Raw genomic sequence first — 18,641 nt, forward strand, 5'->3', positions numbered from 1 at the left:
TTCTGTTGATGATTAAATAAAATTGTAATTTATTATCATAATGAAAAAAAATAATTGACTCAGAAAAAAATTCTAAGACAAAGTACTATACCCTTAATATTAATATCATTTGATATCGTCTAATATATTGACCGTTTTTTTTTCTCTATATTACTTTTGGGCAGCAAAATAAATTTATTGATCATCATTAGATGTAATGATTCATAGCATGATTAAAGATAAAAAAGAAATATGGAAAAGAGAATCGTCATTAATCTTGCACGCGACTTACAGACTAGTTTACTAAAACTATCAACATACTAGTAAAGATTAGAAAAAAAAATAATGATAATTACAGAAAAAAGTAAAATCTTGATATAGAAACAAGCAACATTCTCGTGCTGCTCATCAGTAGGAATCGTGACACCAGAAAGTAGACATCAGAAATCGGTCTGATTCATTGATGAGGTAAAAAATGAATCGAACAATGGAAGGAACAAATTGGGTTGCGTTAAAAAAAAGTAATTATATTCAAAATGGCTCAGTGTATCAGAGATGTTACATATATATTCAACACATATTTTTCAAAATAATTGGACTGTCACCTTGGGCAATAGACACTGGAATCACTTCCAAAAACCGTAAAAATAAGAATCGAAACTACGAATTCAATATTTCTTACATTGGATCGAGTTACAATATTTTATTGTCTTTGGGAATAATTATATTTGGTTTCTATAGAATATTTGATAAATCATTAGCTCAGGCTAGTGATAAGTCATCTTTGATATCAGTGATACTCAAAATGATATTCATAGCAATACTATGCGCAAGTTTACTACCGCTTATTTATATAATTAGACAAAAAAAACTCATAAGTGTCAACAGTCAATTCAAAAATATCGACAGAGTGTTGAACAAGTGCGCGAATTATGAAATTCAAAATAATCATGTCAATGATTTTATATTTATTGTCAATTTGTTAATCACTTATTGCTTAATTATTATGAGTTTTTTTTACTATCCAGCATCGATAGTGTTCTTTCTAAATATACCAACAGTAATTAGTAGCGGGGTAATAATACAATACGCAATGATTCTTAATAGAGTCGACAAAAGATTCAAAAGCATCAACTCGACTATTTCGAGATTGGTTAAGTTTAAATCGAAGGCAACTCAACCACAAATGTTATTTGTGACATATAAAGTACTGTCGCGTGAATCGTTTTTTAATGATATTGAAAATCTTAAATATGCTTACATGGAATTGTGGGAAATGTGTCAAGATATTGGCGATTTTTACGGAGTTCCCATTTTGATTGCCATGTTCTGTTTCGCTGTACTAACTATTATTCATGTATATATTATTATTTTGTCATTATTTAATGCAATCGCTATACATATTAATTGGCCAGTGGATACAACACGTTTTCTATGGATTATTTTTCTGTTCATTGTGTTAACTACAAGTATTACGAAAATCATGAAACAGGTATGGAAATTTCACGACATAAATCTTTTTCAAATCGCAAGCTAAGTCTTTTTCAAATCTAACGCTTTTTCAAATCTTTTTCAAATCGCGAGCTGTCCTGAAATATCGCGACGAACGTATTGAAAATTTAATTCCTACTTTTTTTTACTTACAATATTTCAAAAGATAATGAATAATGCTAATGATTTTATTTTAAAAAAAATTCATTCAAAATTTCTGATCACGACCTTTGAGAACTCAGGTGATTGATCAATTGAATTTAAAAAAATTTTGAAATTGCTTTTGTTTTCAGAATAAAAAATTGGGGAGAACGATAAATTTACTAACGGATCAGAATTCAATGGATGAGAGAATAAAAACTAAAGTAAAAAAATTAATACTGTATTGATATTGACAATTTATGTACTGAATTGAAATAATAAATAATTTTTAAATTTCAGTTATCGAAATTTTCGAGTGACCTTCGGAATTTGAAGATTCAATTGACTGCTTGCGATATTATACCTTTAGATTGTAGGCTTCTAGCAATCGTGAGTTAAATTTGTTTTTTCTTTTCTGTTCCATAATTATCTGAAATTTTTTTTCCTAATTATTGTTTTTTTTTTCAGATTACCGGTACAATTGCAACTTATCTCATTATTAGCATACAATTTGCTCTTAATGTGCCACCTGATTCATAAATAAAAATTTATCACAGTTTTTTATTAATGCGTGTCGTGTGCTCAATAGATATTTTATAGAATTAGAAATATATTATTCGATCTATTTATTTATTCAAAACTTCGTGTGTACATTAACTAAATTATAATTGACGATTAATAAGATTCGAAAATCGGATTTTAATAATATGTGACATTGTATCATTAAATCGTATTTCCGGTATCTGTGTTTGGTATTGATTTAAAAAATCTAAATTATCACTAACGACAGTATAAAATATGATAAAAAAGAAAAAGGAAAACATGTTCTTTTCCAAACTTGACCGCAGCTTTTGAACAGACTGCCAATAGTATTGCAAATGAAAAAAAAAGGCGAACAATATTTCCAACCTGAATTTTTTTAGATCACCGGTACAATCGGAACGTATTTGGTGATTGTCATAGAGTTTTATGATGACCCCAGCTAATTAATCAATTCAAATTTTATTTTTTAACCGGTTTATTGTGCCTATTTTTTACTTCGACATTTAAATCAATACTAATATAACTGGTGTCACTTTAAATAGTATACACACCTTGGCCAGTAAAAAAGAAAGCCTCAGACCACATGTTTATCAGCCTCGGCTTCGCCTCGGCCAACAATTACATGTGCTCTGGGACTTTTCTTATTTTACTGACCTAGATATGTAATATACTATTTATCACTATCAGTCGATTCATTATTAGTGCGCATTCTCATAAATTACTAAATCTAAATATTAAATAATCTTCTTGTGCGTGTGCCCTTGTCTGTTATCATTATTATCTTCACTGCATGCATTGAACAATTAAATTTTTAATAATTCACCGCTTAATTATTTTTGTATCGACGTGAGTAATTGTTCTGTTGATGATTAAATAAAATTGTAATTTATTATCATAATGAAAAAAAATAATTGACTCGGAAAAAAATTCTAAGACAAAGTACTATACCCTTAATATTAATATCATTTGATATTGTCTAATATATTGACCATTTCTTTTTTTTCTATATTACTTTTGGGCAGCAAAATAAATTTATTGATCATCATTAGATATAATGATTCATAGCATGATTAAAGATAAAAAAGAAATATGGAAAAGAGAATCGTCATTAATCTTGCACGCGACTTACAGACTAGTTTACTAAAACTATCAACACACTAGTACAGATTAAAAAAAAAAATAATGATAATTACAGAAAAAAGTAAAATCTTGATATAGAAACGAACAACATACTCGTGCTGCTCATCAGTAGGAATCGTGACACCAGAAAGTAGAATTCCGAAATCGGTCTGATTCATTGATGAGGTAAAAAATGAATCGAACAATGGAAGGAACAAATTGGACTGCGTTAAAAAAAAATAATTATATTCAAAATGACTCAGTGTATCAGAGATGTTACATATATATTCAACACATATTTTTCAAAATAATTGGACTGTCGCCTTGGGCGATAGACACTGGACCCACTTCCAAAAATCGTAAAAATAAGAATCGAAACTACGAATTCAATATTTCTTACATTGGATTGAGTTACAATATTTTATTGTCTTTGGGAATAATTATATATGGTTTCTATAGAATATTTGATAAATCATTAGCTCAGGCTAGTGATAAGTCACCATTACTATCAGTGATACTTAAAATGATATTCATAACAATACTATGCGCAAGTTTACTACCGCTTATTTACATAATTAGACAAAAAAAACTAATAAGTGTTAACAATCGATTCAAAAATATCGACCGAGTGTTGAACAAGTGCGCGAATTATGAAATTCAAAATAATCGTGTCAATGATTTTATATTTATTGCCAATTTGTTAATCACTTATTGTTTGATAATTACAGTGAGTTTTTTTTACTATCCAGCGAGGAGAGTATTTTTTAGAAATATACCAACAGTAATTAGTGGCGGGGTTATAATACAGTACGCAATGATTCTTAATAGAGTCGACAAAAGATTCAAAAGCATCAACTCGACTATTTCGAAATTGGTTAAATTTAAATCGAATGCAACTCAACCACAAATATTATTTTTGACATATAAAGTACTGTCGCGTGAATCGTTTTTTAATGATATTGAAAATCTTAAATATGCTTACATGGAATTGTGGGAAATGTGTCAAGATATTGGCGATTTTTACGGAGTTCCCATTTTGATTGCCATGTTCTGTTTCGCTGTAAAAACTATTATTACTGTATATACTATTATTTTGTCATTATTTGATGTACTCACTATTCATATTGAATGGCCAGTGGATTCAACGTGTTTGCTATGGATTATTTTTTTGTTCATTGTGTTAACTTCAAGTATCACTAAAATAAAGAAACAGGTATGGCAGTTTGATGACATAAATTTCGAAATTACGAGCTAAGTCCTAAAATATCGCGACGAACGTTTTAAAAATTTAATTCCTGCTTCTTTTTACTTAGAATATTTTAAAAAGTAACGAATAATGCTAATGATTTTATTTTAAAAAAATTCATTCGTTATCAATTGAATTTTTAAAAATTTGGAAATTGCTTTTATTTTCAGAATAAAAAATTGGGAAGAACGATAAATTTACTAACGGATCAGAATTCAATGGATGAGAGAATAAAAACTAAAGTAAAATAATTAATAACTTATGTATCGAATTAAAATAATAAATAATTTTTAAATTTCAGTTATCGAAATTTTCGAGTGACCTCCGGAATTTGAAGATAGAATTGACTGCTTGCGATATTATACCTTTAGATTGTAGGCTTCTAGCAATTGTGAGTTAAATTTGTTTTTTCTTTTCTGTTCCATAATTATCTGAAATTTTTTTTCCTAATTATTGTTTTTTTTTTCAGATTACCGGTACAATTGCAACTTATCTCATTATTAGCATCCAATTTGCTCTTAATGTGCCACCTGATTCATAAAATAAAAATTTATTATACTTTTTTATTCATGCGTGTCGTGTGCTTAATAGATATTTTATAGAATTAGAAATATATTATTCGATCTATTTGTTTATTCAAAACTTCGTGTGTACATTAACTAAATTACAATTGACGATTAATAAGATTCGAAAATCGGATTTTAATAATATGTGACATTGTATCATTAAATCGTATCTTCGGTATTCGTGTTTGGTATTGATTTAAAAAATTTAAATTATCACTAACGATAGTATAAAATATGATAAAAAAGAAAATGGAAAACATGTTCTTTTCCAACCTTGACCGCAGCTTTTAAACAGAGTGCCAATAGTATTGCAAATGAAAAAAAGGCGACAATTATCACGCGATAAACTAAAAGCCAGGTACTAAATTGGAAAACATTCTCGCGGTATCCATCAGTCATAATTGCGACACTGCAAAGTAAACACGGTTTATTATATTTTCTAAATAAAATATGAACAAAATAATGGGCCGAATAAAATTCGACAAGTTGAAGGATAAATTTAATTTCAAAGGATATAATTCAGTGTGTCACCATTATTTGATATTTATGTCATACTTTTCGTTCAAAATAATTGGATTATTGCCATGGAAAATGGAGACCGGGATATTTAATAAAATTCAAAAAGTCGAAAATAAAAATTTTAAATCAAATGTTTCATACGTAGGATCGTGTTACAATATTTTATTAGTTTTAGTTATTGTTTCATTGAATATTTATATAATATATGATATATTACCGGTGCAAGTTGATTTCCATCTGACATTGAGAATAGCGCAAATAAAACTTTCATTCGTTTTATTGCTATGCGCAAGTATAATACCACTTATTTATATATTTCGGCAAAAATTACTGATCAATGTTCTCAATCGGTTCGAAAATCTGGATAAAAAATTGAATAAGTGCGCGGATTATAAAGCAGAAAATAATTATACAAACTATTTAATATTTACAATAAATTTTGTGGTTTCGGTTTGCATAATAATAATGAGGGAAATTTATTACATGTCATTGAAAAAAGTATTTATCATAAGTTTTTCATACTTTATCGGTAGTTTTGTGATAATACAGTACACGATGTTACTAAATATGATAAAAACACGATTCACAAATATTAATTCGACACTTTTAAGACTGGGAACTTCAGAAAGCAAAATATCGCTATCGCGTGCGTCAGTTCTTGACGATATTGGAAGAATTAAACGCGCATACGTGGAATTATGTGAAATGTCTGAGAATATATCAAATTTTTATGGATTCGTTATGCTGATTGTCATTATCGTTTTCGTCGTTAGAAATTTATTCAATTTATATTACGCAATTTTAGTTCTAATTCACATCGAAATTGTCGACATCAAAATCCATATATGTGCAGTTTTTTTTCTATGGAGTAGTTTTTTATTCACAGTATTGGCAACTCATGTCACAAAAACAGTGAAACAGGTATGCGACAGCATTCAATTACCGGAAATGATCAAAATTTATTTACTGTTCCATTGTAATTATTTTCAGAATAAAAAAACCGCTAGAATTATAAATTTACTCATGGATCGATATGCAGCCGATGAAAAAATCAAAGATAAAGTAATTAAACTTAATATTCTAATGACCTCGTTAATTAATGAGTTTAATTTTGCAATCAATTTTTCTGATTACAGTTAGCGAAATTTTCAAGTAACCTCTGGCATTTGACTGTCGAATTCACCGTCTGTGATCTCATTCCACTAGATCGTACTCTTCTAGCAATGGTGATTTAAATTAAACTTAGTCTTCATTTTATAGATTTTTTTAAAACATTTTTTTTCAGATTGCCGGTACACTCGCAACGTATTTAGTTATTGCAGTACAATTTCGTATCAGTTCATTTCCTAATTCATTAAATAGCCTTTAGATTAATCTACAAGTGTGCGCCTATTTGTAGTTTAAATTTTTTTCAAAATCTATGCATTATACTGCAAAAAATCATGAGTCAATTCGGATGATTAAGAGTTTTATTTAAATTCAAATTCACTTGTTCCGGAGTTTTTTCAAAAATCATTTCGAATACGGAGTAAATAAGGAGTTTGTTTTTTTAACGGAGTGATTTCGAAGTGATCAGGATTTTATTTAAATCGGCATTCAATACTAAAATAAATTCCCCAGAGTTAATTTCAATTTGAAGGGATTAAATAAAAAAATCTGAAAACCGTCTGACCCTGCGGGCCAGCCCCAAAACTTCCCGCTGTTTTCGAGCTCGGGGAGCTCGGAAAAATTATTACTTGTAAATTTTCGAGCTATTGGAGCTCAAAAATTTGTTAGGCCGGTAAATCATACCTTCACTGAAAAATCATAATTTTTGTCCCACGATATCTTTGGATGGAATGAACCGATTTGAACGTACTTGGTGGCAATCGAAAGGGCTCAATAAGACTTAAAACTGATTACATTTTGAGGCGAATCGGGCAATTGGTTTATAAATTATACGCAAAAAAACAAAAAAAAAATCGGTCTGTCAGTTGACCCTGCGGGCCAGCCCAAAAACTTCCCGCTGTTTTCGAGCTCGTTGAGCTCGAAAACATTATTGTGAATACATTTTCGAGCTCTTCGAGCTCGCAAATACTTTTGTATGCCATTGTTTTGTAAAAAACCATTTTTTAGCATTTCCTTCTCCCACGATATCTCGCGAACGAATTAACCGATTTTGATGGTTGAGGTGGCAATCGACGCGTTTTATCAAGTTCTGAAGCTGATCAAATTTTGAAATTGATTTATTAAGCCGTTTTTGAGAAATTTAAAAAAAACCAAGGAAAAAATTTTTTTTGAATTCTTTCGTCAACGGTTTCTCTTGAACGAATGAACCGATTTTGATGGTTGAGGTGGCATTCGACGCGGCTTATAGAGTTTTAGAGCTGATTCGATTTTGGAATCAATCCATCGAGCAAATTAAAAGTTATCCAAATAAAACATTTTCGAAAAAATTTTATTTTTGAAATATCTCTGAACGCACCCTACCGATTAAGTTCAAATTTTTACGGCCTCAAGACATTAACAAGCCGCGTCGAATGACACCTCAACAATCAAAATCGGTTCATCCGTTCAAGAGTTATGAATATTTACATACATACATACGTACGTACGTACGTACCTACGTACACACATACATACACTCGGACATCATCGTGAAATTAGTCAGGATAGCTTCCTAGGACCTCGAAACGTCGACATCTGATGGAAATTCGATTTTCGTAAATCGGACCGAAACCAATAACTTCCCGAATTTTTGAAAATTTACAATTTTCTTAGCGGGAAGTTAAAAATTGTAATTTTTATTCTTTGTATAACTCGTAAACTACTTGACCGATCTACCCTAAAATCTAATCAATTCTAAGTTTTGGTGAGCCCTTTCGATTGCCACCAAGTACGTTCAAATCAGTTGATTCGTTCTAAAAATACCGTTGGACAAAAAAATGTTCACACACACACACATACACACGGACGTCCATCCGGGAATAGTCAGTATAGCTTCATAGCTTCCTAGCTTCTCAAAACGTCGACATCTGATGAAAACTCGATTTTCGAAAATCGGACCGAAACCACCCGTGTAAAAAAAATTCGTTCCAAAAAGATTCCAAAAAAGTTCCGCATGTGGAACTTCTAAAAATGAGACATTATAGAACTTTGAATTGAACTTTTTTGGAACGTTAGTAATTTTGATGGTAAAAAAAAAATTTTTATGAGCAAATTTAGAGTCAAAAAAGGACGTTCTTGGAACTTTTTTGAATTTTTTATGGACGTTTTTTTTGTTCTATAAAAAATTCAAGTGTAGTGATTCTGGAACTTTTTTGGAATGTCTATATAAAATTCCAAAAAATTTCGAAAAACATCCTTTTTTGACTCTAAATTTACTCATAAAAATGTTTTTTCACCATCAAAATTACCAACGTTCCAAAAAAGTTCCATTCGAAGTTCTAATCTGTCTCATGTTTAGAAGTTCCACATACCGAACATTTTTGGAATCTTTTAAAATAGTCATCCGCTCTGCGATCACTCTGAATTTACTCCAGATTAATTCGCATTTACTCCGCAAATTTTTTACATTTCAGGAAATATATCATTATATTTATTGTTACTGCATACATACATTCATACATATATAATGCATAGAATCGATTAAAAGTGAAGTTAGTGAGAAATTATTGCATGAGTAGAAAGCAAACATATATCGATTCGCATATAAAATTATAAAAAGGCAAACAATCACGCGATCAAGTAAACACTCGGTTTTCATAAATCGATTACATTCAAACAGGTTTCATTTAATCTTTTAGCGTGACCACTTTAAAAGTTACCATCAGTCTGAAATTTCTGATTAAAAAAATAATAATAAACTATTAAAATAAATATGAATTATTTTTTATAAAAAAAGAAAAAAATATGATGATAAATTAAATATAAGTGATGAGTGATATATTAATTAAAGATAATGATTGATAATCATGTCAGCCCATTGAAGGAAGTATTAATTAATTAAACGTCATGTGTGGAAAGCTACCACGGAATCCAGCAGAGAAATTAAGGACGACACGCATAAATATGTCCTCATTATAATTATAACGTAAATTCATGATATAATACATGTGTAATAATATTTTATACATATTCATACCCATCTAGATGTTATTGTTGTTATAATTTTAAAAATAAAATTGTAATTTATTTTAATTAAACTAAAATATAAAGTTCGACATTTCAAATATTTGAACCCGCAACAATAAAGTTTGCACTGATTAATAATCGTATTTTGTAATTCTGACATTTAGTTTTGAGTTTTAAGTATTTACTGGTGTAATGCAAGCGACAGTCCGAAAATAATTAGCATAAATTATCAATGGAATAAAAGCGCGCTCGCGTAAATAAGTCTCGAGGGAGGAAAATCACGTCAGTCATGCATTCAAAATTGATCTCTTGTTTGAGTATAATGAACGCGCAGATGATGATAGACACGTGATGTTTAATAATATATTATATATATATGTATATAATTATTCTATATACATATTCATATAAATGTATGTACGTTTATATAGATCTCTGACGAAGTTAATTGCATTGTCACTCATGTTGATTCTGTTGAATAATTAAATTAAATTTTAATTTTAAATCATTAATTTTTTATCTTTGTATCAAAAAATTTATTTTGAAATTTTAAATAAAAATTTTACTGGGATTCTTAAGTTGACATTTTGAAATTTTTTTTTTTTTGTACTTAAAAATTTGAATTTTTTTTTATTGATCATTTTTGTAATTAATAAAAAAAACTTCTTCATATTTTCAGCGAATTCAAAAAATTTTGCAGGACTTATGTTTATAGTAAAATTGAAAATCTATAAAAAATAAATAAAATTTTCTTATCAAAAATATTTTAAATCTTGGGATTGAATAATTACGATTATTAATAAATTAAAATATTTTATTTTCTATATAAATTTTTATCAGTACTGTCTATTTACCCTCCAAGATTTTAAAAATATTTAAAAAGAAAAAATCACGTAAAATAAATCACATATTTAGTCATCTAGAATATTCGTGAAAAGTAGAGCAGAGCTTCGACTTAAAAAGAAAAAAAAAAAGCGTTTCCAAACTCGCTAGTTTTTATTAACTAACCGAATATTTTTCTATCTTTCCAAGTTTCTGGGGCAAAAATTATATAGAATATCGACCAAATTCTTACATTCACTCACCCAAAACATTTTATCAAAACTAGAGCGGAAGCACGGAAAGTGGAGTAGAATCAGAGCATTGACATTTGTTTTAAAATTTATGTAAGAGAAAACAATTATCGTAATCGTAATTCTTTTTATCAAAATACCCTCAGTAAAACTTCATAATAATTTGAATTTCATACAACATAAATAATAAACAAAAAAAAAAAACTCTACCTTAGGGGTGCGAGATTGCAAGACGTCCCTTGAATTTCTGGCAACCGGAGGCATGATCACCAAACTTGTGTACTAAACATCTGACATCAATCAAAGTCACTCTAAGCTACACACATTTTTTAGAACGTCACGACCAAACTCTCGAGATTGATGGATTTATCACTCACTCATAAAAGGAGCTTTCAAAACCGCGACACTTGAGGAAATAAATTAGTTGTAGTGTTGATCCACGTAAGCATTAAGCCATAGAATGACATAAAAAAATTTAAACAACTTTATAAAAATTTAAATACATTCATCTCCAACGGTCGCTGCATTACTGGTTATTGCTGATGAATATTGCGTGCTGAATGTTTTCACGTAAATGCAAAATCTGGAATACATTTAAAGATTTACGGCCACCATCGATATAAACCACACCGCAGTATGCTGAAATAATAAACCGAACAAAAAACATAAAGATCTCGAGTTAAAGAGAGTTATAAAAGAGCTAAAATAGAAATTTAAAGTAAGATAATAAAAGTGGATTGGAAAAGATAAAGAGAGAGAAAGAAATTAAATGAAATAGTTAAAGGAAGTTAAATGCTGTATTTCTTTCGTCTCGTTTTGTATTATATCGTGTGTACTGAGCATCCAAGTAATTTATCTTCACTGGGGTGTCTCTGACTCTGTACCACTACGACTTCTACTATTCCTACTACTACTACTACTACTAATACTACTACTACTACTGCTGCTACTACTGCTGCTACTGCCACTAATATTAATACTATTTCTACTACTACTAGTAGTACTATTGCTTTGACCGTAAATGCAGAAAATCAGGGCAATAGAATTCCAGTGTAAACCCATCGTGAATTCTTTTATTCATCACATAACATCTGGACATTTATTTCCTTTACGAATCTATTTATAAATCTTAAATTAAAAACAAAAATAAATAAATAAATTCTTATCAATTAAAAAACGTAACAAAATAATTCTATTAACATTTTTATTAAATTGTTATCGGTAACATTTTATTTAAAAGTACTCGTGTAAAAATAAATCTGAAAAACATTTATCACATAATATATGTATGAGCTGATGAAACATATATTTGATACACTTATTTTTTCGAGTAAATATTTATGTCAAGATTATGAAAAATTCGGTCAGTATAGAATTATTATTTCTTAAAATTTTTCGGTAAATCTCTTGATGGATTGATGCCGGTGATGATAAACTAGATGTTTATATGACTTTTCTTTACTTTATTTTATAGTTACAAAGTGGAAATAAACATCGTGTCAAAATAAATTAAATTTCACTTATTGATTCTTAAATGTCAAAGTCACATGCACATGTCATGGAATTTCAAATAACGTGAGTTACGTTATTACAGAAATCTATTGAATTTATTTCCGGGTAAAAATATTTGGCCGAAATCTCACTGAAGTCAAAAAATTTTATTAGAAAAGGCCGAAATTTGGCCAAAAACACTCGGAAATTTTATTTTTTTTAATAAACAGGCCGCAAAATCGGTCGATAAATTGAGTCGGCCTATTTTTGGTTTTTTTTCCGGCCTAATTATCAGCTTTTTTTCGATCACATTTCGAGCAAGAAAAATTTATTCTACTCCAAGTGTCAGACTCACTCGAATTTTACTTACGTATTTTAAAATAATAAAATAATATAGAGAGTTTTTTTATTAATTACTCCAACAAAAATATTTATTCTGAGAAATTTCGTTATAGCAACGGATGTAATTTCCGTAGAGTAAATATTTCCATTGTGTGATATAAACATTTATTATAGAGATAACATTCCCACTGGCAAAATAATAATAATAATAATAATAATCATAACTCAGGTAAGTTATAAAAGTTAAAATGAATGGTTTATTCGTAATCGCGAGATGTTTATCTTGGATTAGACAGCCCACACACACAGAGTAACCTTGATTACTATTTTTGGTCGGGTCTGTTTAATTTCGGTTGGGCTTTAAGACTTTAATTACCGTTTATATATACACGGCCCGGTGGATGATCCTTGTGACCTGGTACAGTGTAAGATACTGGGTAGGAGCTAAGAACAAGAGGGTATGCATCCTGAGGCGTTTATACGGTAGATGAGGTCGAGTTGATCCCAGCATTCCGGAGATTCCGTCTTCCCTACAGATCCTCTTACTGTTTCCCCTAAATTCCTGATATCGCACTTATTTTATCTCAGATATCCTGATATAACGGTAACTATAATGATTATAACTACGATATTAATTATTTATCTACATTTACCTCAATTACACCGAGAGTAATTTGATACGAACACTATAACATTACACTGTAGAAAATTTGCGGAGTGAACGGAGATTAAATCCGAAGATCAGATGGCTGTGAATTTATTTAATGTGAAATTTATATGAAATTCACTCCGAAGAGGAGTTTATTTTAAATTGAAACTTCGGATCGAAGTGAATGCGAATTTAAATAAAATCCAGATCACTCTGCTGGAAAAATAAACTCCGTATTTACTCTGTATGCAGAGTAATTTTTTTTGAAATTCCGGAACTCTGACACTGTAAAAAAATTTGCGGAGTGAACGCAGATTAAATCCGAAGATCAGATGACTGTGAATTTATTTAATGTAAAATTTATATGAAATTCACTGCAAGGAGGAGTTTATTTTAAATTGAAACTCCGGATCGGAGTGAATGCGAATTTAAATAAAATCCAGATCACTCCGAAATCTCTCCGCTAGAAAAATAAACTCCGTATTTACTCCGTATTCAGAGTAATTTTTTTTGAAACTCCGGAACTCGGACACTGTAAAAAAATTTGCGGAGTGAACGCAGATTAAATCCGAAGATCAGATGATTGTGAATTTATTTAATGTAAAATTTAAATGAAATTCACTCCAAAGAGGAGTTTATTTTAAATTGAAACTCCGGATCAGAGTGAATGCAAATTTAAATAAAATCCAGATCACTCCGCTGGAAAAATAAACTCCGTATTTACTCCGTATGCAGAGTAATTTTTTCTAAAACTCCGGAACTCTGTGGCGGGAGTGAATTCAAATTTAAATGAAACCCGTAATCTCTCCGAATTCACTCCTGATTTTTCACAGCGTAAAAAGATTCAATAAAATATTGTACTAAGAAATAAGTTTAGCTATAATTGTGCGTGAAAAAAATACTGATTGGGCTATCGAAGAGCTGGATCTTCGCTGTAATCTTTGCATCAATCATAAATCATAGCTCACACATTTTATCAAACTCACATTCATCTTCTTCGTCGGGATATTTATTTCTCATCACCGCCAGCGGACAAGGAAAATCTTTTGGACAACCAGGGAGATTTACGATACGTTCTTGATGCATTAATAAAATACTCCGCTCTTTTAGGTCATTTTTTCCATATACTTTTTCTGGCTGCGCATCCTCGGCAAGTTCTTGCGCTGGTGACTTACATTCGTAGGAAATAAACGCTAAATTGGTTGCGAAAGCATCGATAAGACTCACTCTCCATAATCTGTCTTCGGATGAATTATACGAGTTATGAACCAGTGGGTTGGGGTCTCGGGCTAATCCCAGGAGAGATAAAACTTTTAGAAGTGTTCCCGAGTGTGTGAAGTAAGCCGATACTTTTAATCCATCATTAGTCCTGTAATAAATAATATATATTTGTTATATAATATTACGTATATATGTCATATATTTTTAATTAAAATCTTTTTATTTTAATTTTTAAATAAAATAAGTAAATAAATAAAAAAAAAAGTACTTACTCTAAAAACTTGAACATATCTCCAATAGCAGTACACGCATGTTGATATGTCAATGGATACCCATAGCCATCGATCCAATAATACTTAAGATCATGACTGAATTCCATAATCTGAAATTCATCTGGTGATAAAAGCTCGCACCAGGGAGATTTTGAATTCTCATACCATGCAGTCTCGAATGCGCACGTTGATCGAATTGATTTCGCTTTATCTATATATATATTGTGCCAGATTAATCTAAATATATTTCATTATTCGAATTACTCAATTAAGAGATTTAAATAAAGGCATAAATAAAATAATTACCGTAGTCAATAGTCACACCAAGACGACTAGATAAATCATTCAGTGTCTTGGTCATCAGTTCTGAAGCTTTGAATTTTTCAACTTCTGAATAAGCGTCAGGATTATCATCAATATCTCTTAGCCATTTATCACACGCTTTGTAAAACTGTAAATTAATTACCGTAATAAATATCTAGCGATTAATTATGAGTTAAAAAATAATAATAATAGTAATAAATACTCTTAATATACGATCTTTTTCTTCAGCTACTGGATATTCAACATCAAAACTACCGTTTTTGCCAAATAAACCTACAGTAAAATTACCAGCGCTCTCTTTGGTTCTTTGCTTTGACGTAAATTTAAACTGAAACGAATTGAATAATTAAATAATAAGTAATCATAATAATAATAAATTTATTACTTTATAAGTACGATTGTCATATTTATCAGGCATTAATCCAGGAAATCTTGACTGATATCTTTCAGCAAGTCCTCGCATTTCAACGCCTCCTTCTTCCGCCAATGCCATTTCTTTATTTTTATCGATACTAAATTGCCAATTAGCTAAATTAGTTAATTGTTTATCTGTCAGATTACAATTACTAGCATTACAGTTTACTAAAATTTTATCACGTAATTCTACAAGTTGTTCCATTTTGTTCAGTACTTCTTTACTTGGATATCTAGTCCCGTGTCTTATTAGCAGCCACATTTTTTTAGCTTCGCAACCTGTTTTAAATATTTAAAATAAATTATTGATGATTATAAATTTATTTTTATAATTAAATTACCTGGGAAATTAATTTCACTGTCGTCATAATTGGCGATGTAACGGTACGGAGTCATCGAAGTCAGACGGCAATTAAAATCATCACTTTTGCTAGTACATTTTAAACTATCAACAGACAATGTCATGCTAAATGTTATACTTAAAAAAATAAATGACAGCTTGTAATTCATTTTAATGTTTCTGACAGTTACTTAGGCCGCTGAATAATTTTAGATAATGGACGAGTACTAAAACATCTGAGGTTTTTAAATAATAAATTACTAACCCGACGGTTATTTTCAAAGTTTTCAAGGTCGAGAGACAGAATTTTTCATTGTTGATCAGCTGATTATGTCGAGCGGTAAATTTGAACAGTCGGTAATGTAAAATTTTCGAGGAAATGTCACTTCATTTTGAACTTGACGCGCCATCTGTCAGCTGTCACGACTCATTACTGTATTACAAAAATAATTTTTTCAAGTGATTACATTTCAATTTTGAAATTTCGCGCCGTTGGCGCTACTGCGCGTCGCTGTTGCAGTTGTTCCAATTTTTGCTAAAGTGGGGGGAGGAAGAATGAATCGCAAAATCGATTGCTTTGTATCAACTGACGGTTCGATAGCAGCAGTCAGTATTATCGATAACGGCAGTAGTAGTCCAGATCTTTCTTTACGTTTGAATCGAAACACAATATTGTGGTGTCGTGTAATTATCCATTAAATTTGTTGCTCGTAGTTATTGTTTAATTAAATTGTGCAGTGTTTGTATAATTTTAATTATGATAAGTGTCTGTGTGTAATTAAGTGTTGAGTGTTCAGTGCTAGTGTTAAGTGTTGAGTGTTGCGAATCGCTGATGATGATGACTTCCAGGTTCCTGATCAAGCTCATCTGGCATCGTCTGGTGGGAAATAGCAGTTAAGTGACGTTTTTTTAGCTGCAATATACTTGGATTTGAATTTAATTCAAATCTCCAAGTGTATTAGGATACCCTTCTGCATATTATTTCTCCGCCGAGGTTTGTTCAAACACTCGCGTGTTTTTTTTTGATACTTTGAATATTTTTCTATCATATTCTGCCACCATTTCATTTTGACACGATTTTTAATTTTTCTCCGTTTTCTAATAATTTATTTTTCAAATATTTAAATTTACTGCGCAAGTAATGAGAACAATTAATAAATTATTGATAAAAATACAAAATTTCGAGTATTTTTTTTTTAGTCTGGGTACATTTGGAAATACTCTAGCTCTAGCGGACATGCGACACTATAAATTTTAAATAAATAAATTCAAATAATGAAATTGAAAAAAATGCGCGCACTAGTTTTTCATCATTAAAAAAAAATTTCAATAAGATTTGTTGATATATTTTTTTTATTCATACGAATATAAATTAAAATAATTACAATAAAAAATATCAGCACTATCAATTATGAAAAATATTTAATTATATTTTAAGAAAACTTCATTACTCTGCCAGCAAATAAACATTCCACAATTTTTGACAGTTTTAATTTATTTTTATTAATTTTTTTAATAACTTCGCTCTATTTTTTAAATAGTAATTTTTTTGTTTATTTTGACAATTTTAAAATTATTATTTTTCCCGGCTACATATTTTTCGATAATAAAACAAACGCTAGCACATGTAAGTCCAATAATTAGAAAATAATAAATAAATAACAATGATTCCAAATCAATCGGTTTGAATTCCGTGTCTATTTTTTTGTGAAACAAAGAAGATTCGAGACTATAAGTTAAATTACTATTTAATTTCAATAAAAGTCCAGTATTTTCTAACACCATGATAATGTAATCAAGTTTTTTTTTCAGTGGCCAATCGCGTCGAGTTACGAAAATTAAATAACTATTTCTCAGAGAATGTTTCGACAAATAATAATCTTTCAAAACATCTTTTGATAATTTTCTCTTTTCAAATTGTAATAAAAGCCCCAAGTAATTCGTGACGCATGCGCCGGATTTGTCATTCAAAACACCATCAGCGCATTTTGAAATCGATGTGACATAAGATTTTGACTTTAGATTTTCGTCTTCAAGAAATACTTTAGTGACTTTGGTAACATAAATTTTCCCATAATAATTACTGTGTAAGTCAATTATTAACTCGGCATTGTCTCTTAATTCAGGTTTGGTTAGAAATTTTGATAAATGTCCTTGAAATGTCGCTTGAAGTATCAGAAAATACATAAAAATTACACTGAAAAATATACGAAGCGGCAGAGTATTTATTTTAGTATAAATTGAAGTCGCGGTCCACAGACGAATTATTTCAAAGACAGCAAATCCATGGTTTCGGGGATCATTAGATTTATAAATGACAAAATATGTTATTAGTGATATAATAATTGTTGCGGCGATCATTAAGGGTCCATAAAAATTGTAAATTTTTTCCAGAGGTGTACGGAAACCGCGACTGTTTGAAAAAATTGAAAATCCGGAATAGATAACTGTGTAACTTGCCGATAATCCGAATAAGTGATTGTGGGACTTGACACACAGTGCGAAATCGGACGTTTTATTTTCTAGAAGGCTGTAAAAACCAGAGGGTTTTGAAGTCACATCAGAAACTGCTGATCCGTAATCGAATTTTATGGATGCATTGAATGCTACTTTTAACGCGCTTACTATCCGCGATTCGTGGTTTGAAAACTTGAAGAGTTTACTTTTGTCGGTTGCGTTTTCGAGCAAGTGAGCTTTGGTTTCAGGAACACAGCATGCGATATTTATCGTTGCTTTGTCAAGATGTTTTGTTCGATCGAAATTGAAACCTCTGCAGATATTTTCTGTTAACAAGAAAT

At 30.0% G+C, this 18,641-nt stretch overlaps 4 protein-coding genes across 4 annotated transcripts; 3 read left to right on the forward strand and 1 right to left on the reverse strand.

Moving 5' to 3' along the window:
• The first annotated feature begins 205 nt into the window (after nt 1-205).
• LOC130664492 (uncharacterized) lies at nt 206-2,997 on the forward strand. The gene is made up of 4 exons (XM_057464434.1): nt 206-1,471; nt 1,764-1,835; nt 1,912-2,001; nt 2,080-2,997. The coding sequence occupies exons 1-4, from the start codon at nt 455-457 to the stop codon at nt 2,149-2,151; spliced, it is 1,251 nt and encodes a 416-aa protein (XP_057320417.1). The 5' UTR covers nt 206-454; the 3' UTR covers nt 2,152-2,997.
• A 471-nt stretch (nt 2,998-3,468) lies between these two features.
• Nucleotides 3,469-5,334, forward strand: LOC130664493 (uncharacterized). The gene is made up of 4 exons (XM_057464435.1): nt 3,469-4,486; nt 4,690-4,761; nt 4,821-4,910; nt 4,989-5,334. Exons 1-4 carry the CDS (start codon nt 3,479-3,481, stop codon nt 5,058-5,060), a joined length of 1,242 nt encoding a protein of 413 aa, XP_057320418.1. The 5' UTR covers nt 3,469-3,478; the 3' UTR covers nt 5,061-5,334.
• Nucleotides 5,326-8,826, forward strand: LOC130664494 (putative gustatory receptor 28b). Its single transcript, XM_057464436.1, has 4 exons — nt 5,326-6,525; nt 6,595-6,666; nt 6,741-6,830; nt 6,890-8,826. Exons 1-4 carry the CDS (start codon nt 5,536-5,538, stop codon nt 6,971-6,973), a joined length of 1,236 nt encoding a protein of 411 aa, XP_057320419.1. The 5' UTR covers nt 5,326-5,535; the 3' UTR covers nt 6,974-8,826.
• Nucleotides 8,827-11,000: 2,174 nt separating this feature from the next.
• Nucleotides 11,001-16,145, reverse strand: LOC130664488 (multiple inositol polyphosphate phosphatase 1-like). The gene is made up of 7 exons (XM_057464427.1): nt 15,845-16,145; nt 15,475-15,782; nt 15,292-15,417; nt 15,072-15,216; nt 14,766-14,976; nt 13,000-14,641; nt 11,001-11,429 (listed from the first exon to the last, which is right to left on the reverse strand). The coding sequence occupies exons 1-6, from the start codon at nt 16,011-16,013 to the stop codon at nt 14,230-14,232; spliced, it is 1,371 nt and encodes a 456-aa protein (XP_057320410.1). The 5' UTR covers nt 16,014-16,145; the 3' UTR covers nt 11,001-11,429; nt 13,000-14,229.
• Nucleotides 16,146-18,641: the final 2,496 nt, after the last annotated feature.

This window comes from Microplitis mediator, chromosome 3 (genome assembly GCF_029852145.1).
Source record: "Microplitis mediator isolate UGA2020A chromosome 3, iyMicMedi2.1, whole genome shotgun sequence".
In the NCBI taxonomy this organism is placed as follows: Eukaryota; Metazoa; Arthropoda; class Insecta; order Hymenoptera; family Braconidae; genus Microplitis; species Microplitis mediator.

Excerpts from the sequence above, each read along its gene's own strand:
- LOC130664492 (XM_057464434.1), top strand. The coding sequence starts at position 455 with ATGAATCGAACAATGGAAGGAACAAATTGGGTTGCGTTAAAAAAAAGT. Across the intron at positions 1,836-1,911 it reads ATGAGAGAATAAAAACTAAA|TTATCGAAATTTTCGAGTGA; the intron begins GTAAAAAAATTA and ends TTTAAATTTCAG. Across the intron at positions 2,002-2,079 it reads ATTGTAGGCTTCTAGCAATC|ATTACCGGTACAATTGCAAC; the intron begins GTGAGTTAAATT and ends TTTTTTTTTCAG.
- LOC130664493 (XM_057464435.1), top strand. The coding sequence starts at position 3,479 with ATGGAAGGAACAAATTGGACTGCGTTAAAAAAAAATAATTATATTCAA. Across the intron at positions 4,487-4,689 it reads TCACTAAAATAAAGAAACAG|AATAAAAAATTGGGAAGAAC; the intron begins GTATGGCAGTTT and ends TTTTATTTTCAG. Across the intron at positions 4,911-4,988 it reads ATTGTAGGCTTCTAGCAATT|ATTACCGGTACAATTGCAAC; the intron begins GTGAGTTAAATT and ends TTTTTTTTTCAG.
- LOC130664494 (XM_057464436.1), top strand. The coding sequence starts at position 5,536 with ATGAACAAAATAATGGGCCGAATAAAATTCGACAAGTTGAAGGATAAA. Across the intron at positions 6,526-6,594 it reads TCACAAAAACAGTGAAACAG|AATAAAAAAACCGCTAGAAT; the intron begins GTATGCGACAGC and ends AATTATTTTCAG. Across the intron at positions 6,667-6,740 it reads ATGAAAAAATCAAAGATAAA|TTAGCGAAATTTTCAAGTAA; the intron begins GTAATTAAACTT and ends TTCTGATTACAG.
- LOC130664488 (XM_057464427.1), bottom strand. The coding sequence starts at position 16,013 with ATGAATTACAAGCTGTCATTTATTTTTTTAAGTATAACATTTAGCATG. Across the intron at positions 15,418-15,474 it reads ATGACAATCGTACTTATAAA|TTTAAATTTACGTCAAAGCA; the intron begins GTAATAAATTTA and ends AATTCGTTTCAG. Across the intron at positions 14,642-14,765 it reads GATATGTTCAAGTTTTTAGA|GACTAATGATGGATTAAAAG; the intron begins GTAAGTACTTTT and ends TATTTATTACAG.